At 45.6% G+C, this 15,283-nt stretch overlaps 3 protein-coding genes across 4 annotated transcripts in view; 2 read left to right on the forward strand and 1 right to left on the reverse strand.

Annotated features, from left to right (window-relative positions):
• Positions 1-15,283, reverse strand: part of LOC135818418 (uncharacterized) — a 106,124-nt gene that overhangs the window by 33,522 nt on the left and 57,319 nt on the right. The gene's annotated exons all lie outside the window — the stretch shown is intronic.
• Positions 954-2,071, forward strand: LOC135816497 (uncharacterized). The gene is made up of 2 exons (XM_065329691.1): positions 954-1,454; positions 1,591-2,071. Exons 1-2 carry the CDS (start codon positions 954-956, stop codon positions 1,777-1,779), a joined length of 690 nt encoding a protein of 229 aa, XP_065185763.1. The 3' UTR covers positions 1,780-2,071.
• LOC135818417 (uncharacterized) lies at positions 2,590-6,263 on the forward strand. The gene is made up of 6 exons (XM_065331788.1): positions 2,590-2,724; positions 2,962-3,498; positions 3,689-3,991; positions 4,187-4,834; positions 4,913-5,137; positions 5,288-6,263. Exons 1-6 carry the CDS (start codon positions 2,623-2,625, stop codon positions 6,074-6,076), a joined length of 2,604 nt encoding a protein of 867 aa, XP_065187860.1. The 5' UTR covers positions 2,590-2,622; the 3' UTR covers positions 6,077-6,263.

A 15,283-nucleotide genomic window follows, 5' to 3' on the forward strand; every position in this document is an offset into this window, starting at 1 on the left:
AAGTACAGGATTCCTATCTGTTGCCACTGACAACTGGTTCGGTGGAGACGACGTTACTTTTGTTTGTCCCCAGTGGGATCGTTGCTATGCGTATCGAAGGAACTGTGACGTCATCACTAACTTAACAGCCCCAAAGATCTACACCCGGGTACCCGGGACTCGGCAGGGAGGGAGTCGTACCATACCACGGTATATATCTGGCACGGCTCCGTGAAAGGGCCTGATCTACACTCAGTGACTGAAAATGATTATGTAACAGATAAGTAATGTTTAGGCCGTCAAAGGTCAAAAGTTCACCGTCCAGAGTTCGTTGTTTGTTAGTGCCCAAATGCATACCTGAAGTCATGTTGTCAATGCAGTGTCATGCATAAGTCACTGCAGTGTCATGCATAAGTCACTGCAGTGACCCTGCATTCTATTCTATTCTATTATTTCTGTACCTAATTATGCTTGTATTGATGTTGCAGTGCCTATTGCTGTATCATGGTTCCTTCTCCATAGCTGAGACTACAATGTCATGTAGATCTTCTTCCATGCAGTTTTCTCCGGAAGTCCACATTTGATCCCGAGTACACATTCTATACATTTTAGTGGTATTAGAGACCTTTCGCTAACGATTTTCGTACACCATTTTCGTAGTGCGGGAACGAGGTTACGAAGATCTTACGGAAGTTCGTCTGATCTGGACGGAAAAAGCCACTTTCAACGAATATTGCTTTCGTTCTTGTTTGGCGGGATTTGTTTCAGATTTTTCAGACTTTTCCCTCTACTCTTTCTCTTATCCCTAACCGTAAACGTGTCAGTGTACTATGGCTTCAAATTTACCTGCACCTGTTCCTCCGACACCTATTACACCGGATAGGCAACGGATAGTTTGGGACTCAGGCATGGACTTGGTCCTGCTCAGACAGATTCGTGGATCAGGAAATCCTTTTGTCCGTGGTTCGTCGGTAATGGATGATGTCGTGGATGAACTATCCTCACAAGACCGGCGATTCGGCAATTTAAAAAAGAAAGGCGCTTCAGATAGGCTGCACCTGCTGATGTCGAAGCAGAAATCCAAAGATAGCAAAAGCAAATCGGCCTATGGTATTGTAGAGGACTTCTCCGAAGCAGACGTGCTTCTAACCGAGCTACAGGAGCTGAAGGCCGAGAAGGAGCAAGCCGCAGTGGCAGTGGTGACAGCCAAGCATGCGGAAAAGGCTGTGGCCGAGCAGATGCGAGCCGATGCTTGTAGGACCCTTTCGGAGAAATCTTCAGCGGAAGACCGGCCCCAGAAAACCAAGCGGAGCAGCACGTACGATCAAGCGGATCCTATTATTACGTACCTCGAGAAGAAAAATGATGCTCTTCTCAAGATTGAGGAGAGAAAAGTGTATTTGGAGGAGGAGAAGTTTGCTGCTTCTCATGGTGCAAATGCAGTCGCACTGGAGGAGCGAAGACTCGCGCTGCAGGTATGACCCATTTTTACTTTCATGCTGTATAGAATAAATTTCAAGAGAAAATGCTTCAAATTGTTCATGTGTTCAATTGTTTTTTTGTTTATTGAATTTTCTGATTTCTGTTGGTGATTCTGTTCATGTTACCCAGGAGAGGGAGATGGCCCTGAAGGAAGAGGCTCAACGGGACGAGCTTGCTTCAAAAAAGAAAAAGGAACAAGAAGAGAGCAAGAAAGCAGAAGATGACCGTCAAGATCGCAAGCAAAAGGCAGAACAGGACCGCGAGGAACGCAGTATGTTTCTGCAGCTAATGGCAGCCACTGTCAAAAAAATGCAATAGCTTTTTCACTTCTTCACGAAGGAACAGCCCTTGCTTTGTAGCTTATCCACTAGTCCCGCTTTCACCCAGCACTTCACAGTTGTATACCTGTAACCATTCCAATGTTAACGTCATTCTAACCAGTGTTATCAATGCCTTTTGACCAATTTCACCATGGAATTTCATTGAACAGATATAACAGAGTCTTCACCATTCCATAATTGAATGAATGACTAAACGTAGTCTGTTTTTAAAACTGCTAAGTAGAGGGAATATCCACAGCCAAGATGTTTACAGTTCTTTCATGGTCTAAGTGTTTGTTGTAAAATGGAGAGATGGCACAGCAACAGAATGATGTAGTGCTGACATCATTAGTAGGAAGGGACGAGCGGGTTCTGGGCCAGGGGGCGCCCGGGTCCCAAAAAATGGGGTATTATTGAAAAATGGGGTACTAATAGTACCCCATTTTTGCGGTGAAAATTATTTTTGGCCCGGTTTTTTTGCGGATAAAATATGTGCCAGGGGGTGCCCCTACCTCAAAAAAAAGGGGGTATTATTGAAAATATGTATTGGGGTGTTATGCTCTACCCTAAACAATAAGGTAATATGGTGTCATGATTTGGAATTCTGCATGTATCATTAATTTTGATTTTTAGGGGTGGGTAATATGTCCTGCCCTACATCATAATATTGCATTCCGATGTCTAAAATATTACTATTTCAAATGTCAATGTTATCTCACTTTTTCCAATTTTATATTAATCAGAACTCATAGTTTTGCAGTATTTTGACTTGTAATTTCAATTTTTCGGATCATTTTCCGGACTCTCAACACACGTCACGGAGAAGGCATTGAATAATCATATGATGTACTGCAGTGAACATCCTGAAGCTACGGTGGAGATGCCAAAGGCTGGTGATAGAGTGATGTTCAGGAATGTGAACAAGCAGCTTCAAGCCCCATTTGTAAGTAGAACACTTAATCAAGGTGAACACACTGTGGTCTGTTTTTTTTTTTTCTTTCTTTACTGCACATGTTTCTTGACTCTGAGTGTTCACCTTTCTGCTGTTTTACTCGGTGTTGTCTCTGCAGCTATTCCTAATTCTCTATCTGTCTTTTCCGCTGTTTTACTCGGTGTTGTCCCTGCTGCTATTCCTACTTCTCTCTCTCGCTCTCTCTCTCTCTCTCTCTCTCAAATGCAGGTGATCTATGCCGATTGTGAGGCCTTCATAGAACCTCTGTCCGCTGACAAGAAAATCGGTCATTCGACATTCCAAAAGAACAAGCATGTAGCCTGTTCCTGTTCGTACATTGTAGTACGATCTGATGGCGTCGTCACGAACCGTTTCTTCTACCGTGGAGAAGATTCTATGTTCTGTTTTCTGCTGTCACTTGAGCAAGAGGAGGAGACTATCCGTGATGAGCTTCTAGCATGTAATGCTGGTCAAATGATCATTTCAGAAAGTCAGCAACGTGAATTTGAAACGGTAGTCTCCTGTTGGATCTGTGGTGAAGCGTTGGGTAGCGATCGTGTACGTGACCACTGTCACATCACCGGTGCTTACCGTGGTGCAGCACACAACCATTGTAACCTGAACATGCGGATTGAGCCGTTCAAGATCAAGATTCCTGTGATCTTTCATAACTTGAAGGGATACGATTCTCATCACATCATATCTGCCATTGGGAGAACGTCCACTGATGAGATTACGTATGTGAACGAGAAAGGACAAGAACGGGTACGTTACATATGCGTGGTGTGTGTGTGTGTGTGTGTGTGTGTGTGTGTGTGTGTGTGCGTGGATCATGATGTTTTTCTAAGAAGGAAGATCATTACTATGTTGGTACTCATATTCACGTTTATATGATTGATATTCATCTTTACAGCTGCACCTTAAAACTGTGTCTCCTCTTTTTCTTTCTTCTCAGACCAAGCGTCTCGGTGCTATCAAAGTGATTCCCATCAACAGTGAAAAATATGTCACATTCGGATGGAGACAGTTCCAGTTCATCGACAGCCTGGCATTCTTGAACACCTCCCTAGACCGGTTGGTTTCGGCCACACCACCAGATGCATTCGCCCTTCTATCCGCACGATTTCCAGACGAGGATGAACGCAAACTGTTGACACGAAAGGGTGTCTACCCGTATGAATATATGGGGTCGTACGACCAATTCGAAGAAACGCGTCTACCACCCAAGGATGCATTCCACTCAACGCTAACGAACACGGTGAGTAGTGTGATAGATATAGTAGATCTTTCTCTCTTTCTTTTTTCACCATCTTACTTCGAAGTACTAAAATAAGCCAAAATGTGTTTGAACGCTTCCTGCAGCTTCATACTAAATAATTGATTGTGTGGGCGAACTACTAAAATAAGTTCGTTGATTTGTTTTTCTTTTTGGTGTACATTTTCTATTCCCTAGGGTATCAGTGATGAAGACTATGCCTATGCGCAAACAGTATGGACTGCGTTTGACTGTGAAGATCTAGGAGACTATCACGACCTCTACCTGGAGACTGATGTGCTGCTGTTGGCTGACGTTTTCGAAAACTTCAGAAGAACTGCTCACGCAACCTATGGATTGGATCCCGCTAATTACCTCACCTTACCGGGATTTGCCTGGGATTCGCTGCTGAAAATGACGAAGGTGTCCCTTCATCTCATTTCCGACATTGACATGTTCAACTTCATTGAGCATGGCAAAAGAGGTGGCATAAGCATGGTGTCCGCTAGACACGCCACCGCCAACAACAGATATCTATCGGAGTACAATCCAGACGAGCCGTCAAGCTTCATCCAATATTTAGATGCGAACAATCTATATGGATGGGCCATGTCTCAACCCTTGCCCGTGTCGGACTTCTGCTTTGAAGCAGTGACGGATGATCTTCTGGAGACGGTACTCGATCATCCAATGGACTCTTCGACGGGATACATGGTGGAGTGCGATTTAAGGATTCCAGATGGTGTGCATGACATGATGAATGACTATCCGTTGGCTCCTGAGAAGATGAAGGTGACACGAGATATGCTTTCTCCATATCAGACCCACATGGCAGAGAAACTAATGGTAAGTCATGGTCTATCTGGTGGATATGCTTGTATTAATCTTCTAAGGTTTGTGTATATCTATACTGTACTCTTGTAGGTGACCGGTTTGGAAGCGAAGAAACTGGTACCAAATCTACTACCGAAAGAGCACTATGTTCTGCACTACAGAAACTTGCAGCAGTATGTGTCCTTGGGTGTGGAGATTACAGATGTGCATCGTGTGCTCTCCTTCACACAACACCCATGGATGAAGCCATACATCGACACTAATACTGACCTGAGAAAGCTATCAACTTCTGATTTCGAGAAAGACTTCTATAAGGTGGGTACTCCACATCATGTGTGTGTGTGTGTGTGTGTATTTAGCAATAGTGTGGGATCTAGTATGTACTGGAAGTGTGAATGACCTGAAGATAACAGTTTTCTTATTGTTGTTTTTCTTGTCTTTTCTTTGTATGCCTGTTTATCGTAGTTGATGAACAATGCTGTATATGGCAAGACCATGGAAAACGTTCGAAACAGAGTAAACATCAAGCTCATTCGTGAACAGGATGAAAAACCACGTCTCCAGAAAAGCATCAACAAACCTTCGTACATCCGCAGTGTAGCCTTTGAGAACGATCTGATAGCAATCGAGTTTGCCAAGACAAAGGTGACTCTCAATAAACCCATTTATGTGGGTACAGCCATCCTCGATCTGTCGAAGCACTTGATGTATTCCTTTTACTATGAAGTTCTCCTACCCCGCTATGGACAAAATGTACGTTTGCTCTACACTGATACTGATAGTCTGATCGTACATATTCAAACGGATGATCTGTACACCGATATGTCAAACAACATAACAGCCTATGACACATCCAACTATTCACCATCCCACCACCTGTACAGCACGGTCAACAAGAAGGTGGTAGGGAAGTTCAAGGACGAACTAGGTGGCAAACCCATCAAGGAGTTCATTGGTTTGCGGAGCAAGATGTACGCATACCGCTGTGAAGACAACGACGACAATGGCAAGCGTGCCAAAGGTGTGCAGAGAAGCGTGTTGAAAAACACCATAACCGTCGATGATTATCGAACATGTCTCGTCGAGGAGTCTCAGCTGAAGAGAACAATGAATGTTCTTCGAAGTCGACGACATTGCATTCACGGAGAGGAGCTACACAAGATTGCCCTCTGTGGATTCGACAGTAAGCGTTACATTCTGGAGGATGGTATCAACACCCTGGCATTCGGACACAAGGATATTCCAAAGCACTGAGGGATTTCCACACATACTAGAGCATATGTCATATCTTCTCATGAAATACATTGTAAATACTATGCGATTCATAATATTCACGTTAATCCAAAGCATGAGCTACATTGTACATATGAAATGCTAATACTTTTTGAGATCATTCACATCCTTCTTTGTTAACCAGGTATGGAATTTTTCGTCTTGATAACCCTTCCATTTGACGAGCCGACTGTTCTTGTTGTATTTCAACACCTTATCGAATCTCAATCCTGTGTGTCTGGCATGTTGTAGCTCAGCTCCATAGAACTGTCCTTGAATGACTTCTCCCATCAGGTCTTGAACACGATAGGTGTGGGGTACAGTGGGTAGGACATCGTTTACCACGAACACTTCCTCTGTCCAGTTGGGCGTGTACCCTTTCTCGAAATGACGTTTAGCCACAGCCAAACGCACATCATCACCCACTTTGAATTTAGCTGGTGATTGCTTCGAGTGTACGTCTGCATCTTTTGGTTTTCCATCAAGAGAAGCTTTCGTGGGACTCATGCCGATACTGCGATGTTTCGAGCTGTTGTACTTGACCATAAGCTGAGGAAGGACGTCAAGATACTGTGTCGTAGCTTTCTCCGTGAAATGGCGCCACATTCTGCCTTTCAGTGTTCTATTGAAGCGTTCCACCACCACGGCTTTTCCTTCGTTGTGGGTGCTGTACATGATGATGTTGTGATCCTTGACCCATTGCTTCATTGTTGCATTGTAGAACTCCTTGCCTTCGTCTACCCATAGTTTTTGTGGTACCCTGTTCGATGTTTTCAGGATCAGGTCGAATGCATCCCTGACAGCAGAGCCAGTTTTGGTTTTCAGGGGTACTGCCCAGGCATAGCGACTGTACAGATCGATGACGGTCAGCAGGAATTTGTAGTTCTTGTTGCTTCGGGCAAACCGTTGCATATCCACTAGATCGGCACTCCAGATGTGATCCACAGACCTGCTCTTCACCTTGCGTCTTTTGAAATGCACTCGTCTGGGTTTGTGCAATTCGTTAGCCAGTTGCGTGTGGAATGGTGTGGACTGCGACTTCTTCTTCTGTCTTCCATCATGAAGTGCTTTTTGCACTTTCGTATCCCACAAGGCTCCACCACCTCGCAAGGCACCTAAACTGAGAACCAGTTGATCGTTTTCCAGCTTTTCATCCTCATCGAAGACTCTTCGGAAAATTCGAAGTGCTTCATCCAGACCATATTTGGAAAATAGCTTTCCCATCAATATGGCATACCATCCACATACTGCTGTGCTTCTGTCTTGAACGGCTTGGGTGTTGGTGATGATCTTACAGTCTACATAGGCTTCTTTAAAGAAATCGCACAGTGCAGGTTCAGTGTAATCTTGCTCCATAGTGTATAGACTGCGTCCGAAACTGTCAAAAACCAGGATCACGTTTTGCTCGCGACACACGGTCAACCAATGATGTCCACCTTCCGGTGCATCGTACACCGGTAGAACGTTGTCGGTGTTGACGATACAAAAGTCTCCATTGTTCAAGGGTGGTAAGAGATCGTAACTTGTACACCCCACGAACCCTCCAACACCATTCAATCTTCCTTTGATGTCGGCACTGCTGAGAGGGTAGTCCATTCTTGATCATAGCCTGAAAATTTTCGCGCACGTGATCACATTGAACGTCCACTCAGGATATCCTTGATGATACGAGTGATCCTGCTTTTATCCTTCAGAACCTCTTGAATGAATGATGCATCGTCCACCATCACCTTTTGTGCTCTGATCATGAAATGCTCGGGATGGATCAATTTTGCTTCAGTTGTTCTACCATACGTAGAAGTCATATCGTTGAGATCTTGAAACTTGAGCTGCGATCCTGGTACAGCTAGCACTAGGGTGGCTAGTTCATGAATCTTTCGTTCTGATCGAAGGAATCCATCGACATGTTTGTGGATTCCCACCGCACCCGCTATGGTTGCAAACGGGTACCTGGACATGTAGATGCGATTCGTCTCGTTGACCAGAGTAGTGTAGTCGTTCATCGTCTGCGTCTTCAGGGCATCCGCAGCCGCTTCCACCCGACTCCTGAACCTCAGTCGATCTTCATCGTAGAGTTGCAGCAGTTGTGATCGGCTTGTGAAATAGTTGCTCTTCAAAAAGGTTGCCGGTATATTTGTATGTCGGAGGAAACTGTCCAGGATTTGTAGGATCCATCGGTCAAATTCGTGGTCTTGTAATAGATTGAAAGGCACTGATGTTAAAGGTGCCTTTCTCTTCTTCCTGACATCTGCAACGGAATCGCGAACTTGATCGGTAGTGGAATCATAGTTGAGTATGTTGGATGCAATCACATTTCTCACAGACGGGTAACTGATGTGATCGGGATTGTTTTTGAAGTGGGTGTCATATAGACGCTTTACTCGCGGATCAGCTTGCAGTTCCAACAGGGTGGAGGTGCTCAAACTGTGATCTGGCACTTGGGAAAGAACTTTCTTGACGCTTTTCAAGTAGGTATTGTAGTTATTACCTCCTTTTTGCCGCATGAGTGGTGGTATACCGAGAACTTCCCACGAATTTACTCTCTTCTTGAGGATGTGTTGAGGATGTTTCGACATAAACTGCAAGGTTTGCAACCTTTTACGCTTGGGTATCGAGAAGGATCCCTTTCTGGACCCCACCCTCTGTATACTGCTCGGTAGCCCATTTGAGAATTTCACCGTAAGATGCTCCATTCTTATTCATTATTGGAATTTTTTTTTCAATGTTTCGGCTAACTTTTCGGCTAACTTTTCGGCTAACTTTTCGGCTAACTTTTCGGCTAACTTTTCGGCTAACTTTTCGGCTAACTTTTCGGCTAAACACGCACATCAACGAGGTTTTTATTCAAAAGTCACCTTTAATGCAGTGTCTTCGCAATACGTGTAGTACTGATTAGAAGAGCAATCAATGGTTAGGATAGGTCTGCGACACACCGCCAATAACTTCTCATACAATCTAAAGATAATGGATGACTTCGTGCACAGACCACCAAACAGAGTATTGAGATAACGCTTGATATTGCTTTTATCAGTGAAGCGAAATAGATACATAAAGTTTGCATTGATCTTCATGTCCTTAATGTTATCAAAGCTCTGAGAGAGAAAGAACACGTTCAACTTATGATGATGACTGTACATGGTGAAGAACTTGTAGAGACACTCTCTTTGACTGCCGTGCTTCAAACCCATCACTCTGATGTCATCAATGATCACATAGGTGTTAGGCTGGAGATCCATGTCTTCGATACACTCGGGCATGGTGCTGTAATGCTTGAAGGATTTGAGGCTTGGGAGACGATACTGATCGGCCGGCGTGTTGGAGATGACAACTATACGCTCAGGTTGCACACGTTTCAGGAGCTTGATGAGAAAGTAGGATTTACCCATGTTGCTCTGTCCCAGAAACAATACGTTTTGACCCCGGGATTTCAGAGCAGGAATGATTTCCGTGAACCAATCCTTAGACTCGAACTGAAGACCAGGAATGTGCAGCCCGTGTCGAGCAGTGGCCGTGGTCGGAACATCGTCGTTCCTTACGGGACTAGTCTTTTTCTTCCTCCCGATTTCCTGTCCAAGGAGCGAGATAAAGTCCATGATCAGATGTAGGATGGACCGATGTGAGCGGAACTCATAGAAGACGGTCCTGCACTGTTAATGTTCTGTCGAATTTTTTGAGCAAATGGAGTTTCAGGACGGGTTAGGGATCTACGAGGTGCAGACAGGAACGATGAAGCTTCGTCGAGGGCACGATGTCCTAGTTTTTTGAACAATACCCTTCCTTGTTTCTTTATTCCTCGTGCCCTGCGGCCTTTGGAGCGAACTTGACGAGCTGGTTTCTTGGTTTTTCGAGATGCTCGTTGACGAATCTTCTTCGGTGCATGCCGACGACGACGACTTTTAGTGCGCTTCATGGCACCTGCTGAGCTTCCCTTCCTTACTCCTCTGCCGAATATTTTATCCATTACGTTGTCACCCAGTGATGCCATGGTACCCATGGCCAAGGGAGCAGCCAGGTTCGTCAGGAGTGGTATGGCCTTGGCGGCTAATCCTGGTGGAATGGCTAGACCTCCTCGGTGCATGGCAGGGTTGTAAGCTGTTTTCATTTGCGCTTCCACAATGTCTCCGGACTCTCCTCTCCCCAAAAGCATGGGAAGAAGTGTCATTCCTGCCATGGCAGCCAGGGGTCCAAGTCCACCGCGTTGCATTGCATCTTGTTTTGTCGTGGGTTCCGCCATCTGCTTTTCCATCTCATCCGGTCCAGCACCGATTAGGTTTTTCCAGAAGCTCTTTTTCCAGAAGAATCCACCGTGTTGTCGACTCGATGTTTTCAAATCACCACCGTAGACACGATGTCTGGTCTCCAGGTCACCACCTTCCATGATGCCCTTTTACTACTAGGTCGGAATTAATTCATACAACTTCGGCTTTGATACCTTCATCTTTGCTCATGGTGTACAAGTACTTGTCCATGCAGAGAAGGTTGACTTTGATCGAGGCGCCATTTTCGCTAGGTCTCCTCACGGGGGCGTTTGTCACGTCGCTAAATTGATAGTCGATGGACAGATTTCCTCTCGATCTTGGATTGTCTGTGGTCCGATCCAGATTCAAGTTGATAGGCACCATAAAGTAGTGATTGCAGTAATCTGCAGCGGTGATGGGGATTTGCGTTCCATACGTCTTGCCGAAAAAGTCTTGAACCAGATTGTAGCCACGCAGGTAGGAGGATTTGTTGTAATCGTAGAAGTATTGCCCTTCAGTATTACGACTCACATCCCACTGGAACTTGAGCGGGTTGTCAAAGAGCGTCTGATCGTTGACAGTGACACGAAGTTGACTGAGATTTGCATGAATCATGGCCAGTCTGTTCGAAGAATGCGATGCTTCACCTCCAGCCAATGCTGGCTGTGTACCATGAGTCAAATCTGTGAAGAACAGGATCATCCTGCGTGGAATGTCCGCATTGTGAAGCAGTTCCAGTGTACCAGCATCATCTGAAATGCTCTTTTGTATGAGACGAGGGCACCACGTGTGGAAATAGAGTTGTTTGGGAAGGCGTACACGATCGGTGAGATTGGGTTCCATGCGATAGGTAGTGTACACAAAGTCCAATTGGAGTAGATCGATCTCAATATCACCGACGCTCAGAGCACTGTTGGCACCACCGCCTTGATCGCTAAGCATGATGTATCTGGAAAGCTCGGATTGTGGCAGATCAAAGCGAAGCTTCACCTGTGTACCCGGGGGTAACCAAGCATCGTCCTGATTGAAAAACGGTAGGAAGGGTCTCAGCTTGTACTGAAACCGTCCAACAGCTGCACGAAGTGCATTTTCCTGAACCGTGTTGGAGAAGCCTTCGTTGGTGACAAGCTCGACGGTGGGTGCACGCCTGAGTGTGAAATCATCGACGAAATCCGGTGCTTGTGCTGCATTAGCGTTTGCAGCGTTTGTTTCGAAGGCATAGCCATGCTTACGCTTCACACCAAGTTGATAGGGCGATAAATCCACACCTCTCAATGCTCTTTGCGGATCCAGTTTCTGTAGACCGTAGAGATCCGAGTCCACGTACTGAAGGCGTTCGCTGCTGCTTTCCATTAGACTGAGGATATGCTGAACCATTTGCATGTCGGCAACTTTACTCGATTGCGTGACCTCTGTTCCGTTGATCTCCACTCGAATGTTCTTGAACCACGAAAAGGCTGGTGACGTGGTGCACACCCATCGCGTGTAGTCCCCAGGCTGGTTATTGAGATTGTTTTTGACACTATAGCGCATTTTCACGATGAAATAGCTCTCCCCCAGAGCAATGAAATTCGGCGACGAGATGTCTAGTTCATTGTTCAGGGATGGTGGTGATCGATCTGCTGTGGAAAAGAGTCGTACTCCGCGTCTACCCTCAAGCAACGAGAGTTTCTTCTCCGTCCTGTCGAGGATGTTCTTCTGAACGATCTTCGTGTTGGTCAGGAGTCCCGTGAAGGACTCCGGAGCTTGTGGTGAGTATATCTCCTGTGCCATTCTTGCGAGTCACATTATAATAGGGGTGAATTTTTTTCAAAGATCCAATATCCAGTGTCTTGCGAAAGTCGTTCATCATCGATATCAATCGTTGATGCTCCTCGTTAGTGAGCTTCCCATCTTCAAGAGTAATGCCCAATTCCAACATGAACGAGTCTTCAGCTCTCTCCATCTGCTGCAGTTGTTCGATACACGTGATAAGTTGACGTTTGGTGTCGAGAACGTGTTTACCAATGCATGCCATGATCACGCCGATAATCGTGCTACTGATGGCGATGATTCGAATGCGATGTTCTCCAGATACGGCACCACTCCCTTGAAGAATGTTGAGAATGGTTTGAATGAGTATGAGAAAGGACAAGATTGCAGTGTTGTAAATCACGTACTTCTCCCGGCAACGCACCTTTTCGCTCTCCAATTTCTTTCGTTTTGCTATATCCTCCACCATGTCACGCACGTGACGGACACGAACATCTGGAAGATCCATCTAAGTAGTTGTGTTGGTGATCCGAAGATCAAGGTAGACGGGATATCCGGAAGTAATGTGTTCACCGGTGTTGAATTTCAACCAGAACGAAATGCTAGTCACGTTTTCGTGTGGAAGCAGCAGTCGTTTGTCTTCTTTCCCGAACACGTAGTTATTCAAACCGTTGAGGGTTTGAATAAGAAAAGTCTTCAGCACCCTCGAATCAGTATTGTCTTCGTACTCCACAGCAGGTCCAATGAGGTCGGTGTAGAGCAGGACAAGTCTTCTGCCTTTCGTCAGATCCACAGCGAACGGGAACGTGTGAGATCCCTCGATCGTGTATGGCTTGAGAATAGTGCCCACACCCAGCACCAATGCGGGTGAGTCCTTCTTCAACAAGCACCGTTTATTCCTGGGTACCGAGACACTTATGCGGCTGGTGTGACGAGAGTAGGAAAACACAATGTCTCCGTGTCCTGCTCGTTTCAGAGTGGCATTGATAATAGACACCAAATCGTCTACATCGCTGTATGTTCCCGTCTTGATGGAAAGTCTATCCTCTTCTTCTTCTTCTTCTACACCATGTACCACATAGAGTTTGTTCGTTGCCTCGTCTATGTTCTCAAAGTGTACTTCAAACTGAGCCGATTCAACATGCAGGACTTTATCACGCGTATCGAGCTCCTTCACATTTAGAGTAAAGTTCGGTTTGTGCAATCCCCTGCTCACGCCCGACGTGTTGTTCGCCACTGTCAATATCACAGACATTCTGGTGTTGTGATGACACTCACTATAGATAGGTTTTATTTTTCATTTTCATCTCAAGAATGTAGTGTAGCATGTGTGCTATATATTATGTACAATCAAAGTAGCACTTTCATATATCGTAGTGTGCCATGAGTTCTGTGTGGATGCGCTGGATTGTGTGAGAAGATAAACTCTCTGCAAAGTGCAAATGACAGAACAACTTTGATGAAGTGCCGTTGAAGAATTGAGTACCACCAATACTATAATTGCAATCTTCGATTCCATTGGTCCTGGAAAATGGGACAGTGTCTAAGTTGGAATGTATCAAAATGGAGTTTACGTATAGAGTGAACAGGCCTTCTGAATTCCGAGCGTAACTTATGACACACTTTGTACCCAAGAGATCCGTCATACTCGACACAGGTTTATCCAAAGCCGCCGATAATTGGCTGACTACAGACGAAACGGGTATGTTGAATGATGAATGGCCGGGACGCGTGAAGTAGTTGCCGCTTATGTGGGTGGCAGTGAACAACACGTACAAACTATCCAAGCTGAAATTTCCGACAGTATTGATATCGAATGCCTTCAATGCCATGTTTCTAGGGTCAGGTGCGTCCACTTGAATTACTTGGAACATTGCAAAAGACATGTTGTCGTGAAACAGATTGACGAATCGTTCTCTAATGGAAACTTGGCTGGGTTGTGTAATGTTGAGGTAGAAGTGATCGTCTCGGAACATGTCGATGCTGTTCACGTTGATTCTCTTGTCCTTCATGTCAACGAGATTTATCCCTCTGTATCTGTTTCTGCTCACCCTGGTGACGGATTCAAATCTGCTAGGATGAGAGTATATGTAGAGGTAGGCGTTTCTCCGAATGAGAGGTAGTAGATGAAACGGATCGGATAGGTTCTGATTTGATTGCGGACCCATGGGGCCTCTGGTTCCTTGAGGACCTATGGGGCCGATGATTCCTTGGAGACCCACGGGACCTCTGTTTCCTGGAGGACCGGTTGGACCGATGGTTCCTTGGGGACCCATGGGACCTGTGGTTCCTTGATCACCTTGCACACCACGTTCACCTTGTGGGCCGTCTTGCCCATCTTCTCCTCTAGGTCCAATCTCACCTTCAGGCCCGACCAATCCACGTTCTCTACGTGGTCCAACTTCACCTCTGGGACCTTCTGGACCAGGTATTCCTTGATCACCTTTTTGACCGCGTTCACCACCTTGCCCATCAGCTCCTCTAGGTCCAGTCTCACCTTCAGGACCGATCAATCCACGTTCTCCACGTGGACCAGCTTCACCTCTTGATCCATGAAGCCGACCAAACGCCTTCCATTTCGAGCTGAATTTCTTGTACACGATGAGCGTGGTTGCATCGAGATAGAAGTCACCATTTCTCCCTACAGAGTTCAGTGGCATGCCACCTCCGCTAAGCCATCCCAATCCCCGATCACCACGAGGTCCTTTCATCTTGCGCACAGTGTCCATACCAGTTTGCAATCTCGATGATGCTTGTTGGATTTCATTCTTGACCCAACCGGCAGGGACAGCACATGTCAAAGAACTATCATCGTACGCCAAATTACAGATGGAATGCTCGTTCATGTTGAGGTTAGCATCCATGGACACGGATCCATCTGTTTTCACGTGCAGCTCATCAGCTGCTATGGCTTGATCTGTGTAGCGCGTAGATCTGTTTTCCACATCTTCCACTTTGCTCTCATCGGCTTTCACCTCTTTCAGTTTCTCCACATCATGAACCAAGGTGTTTTCGGTGTCATCGTTCCCCACAACTGATTGTATTTCGGTAATATCATTCCGCATGCTTTGCATGTGCTTGAGGGAAGTCTCCTCCCCATCACTCCTATGGAAATGCGTAGCCCAGTACGCCATCTTCACACACACACACACACACACACACACTGTTCTAATTATGATAGGAAATATTTTCTTTCTCA

Source organism: Sycon ciliatum, chromosome 5, assembly GCF_964019385.1.
Source record: "Sycon ciliatum chromosome 5, ocSycCili1.1, whole genome shotgun sequence".
NCBI classification, from domain to species: Eukaryota; Metazoa; Porifera; class Calcarea; order Leucosolenida; family Sycettidae; genus Sycon; species Sycon ciliatum.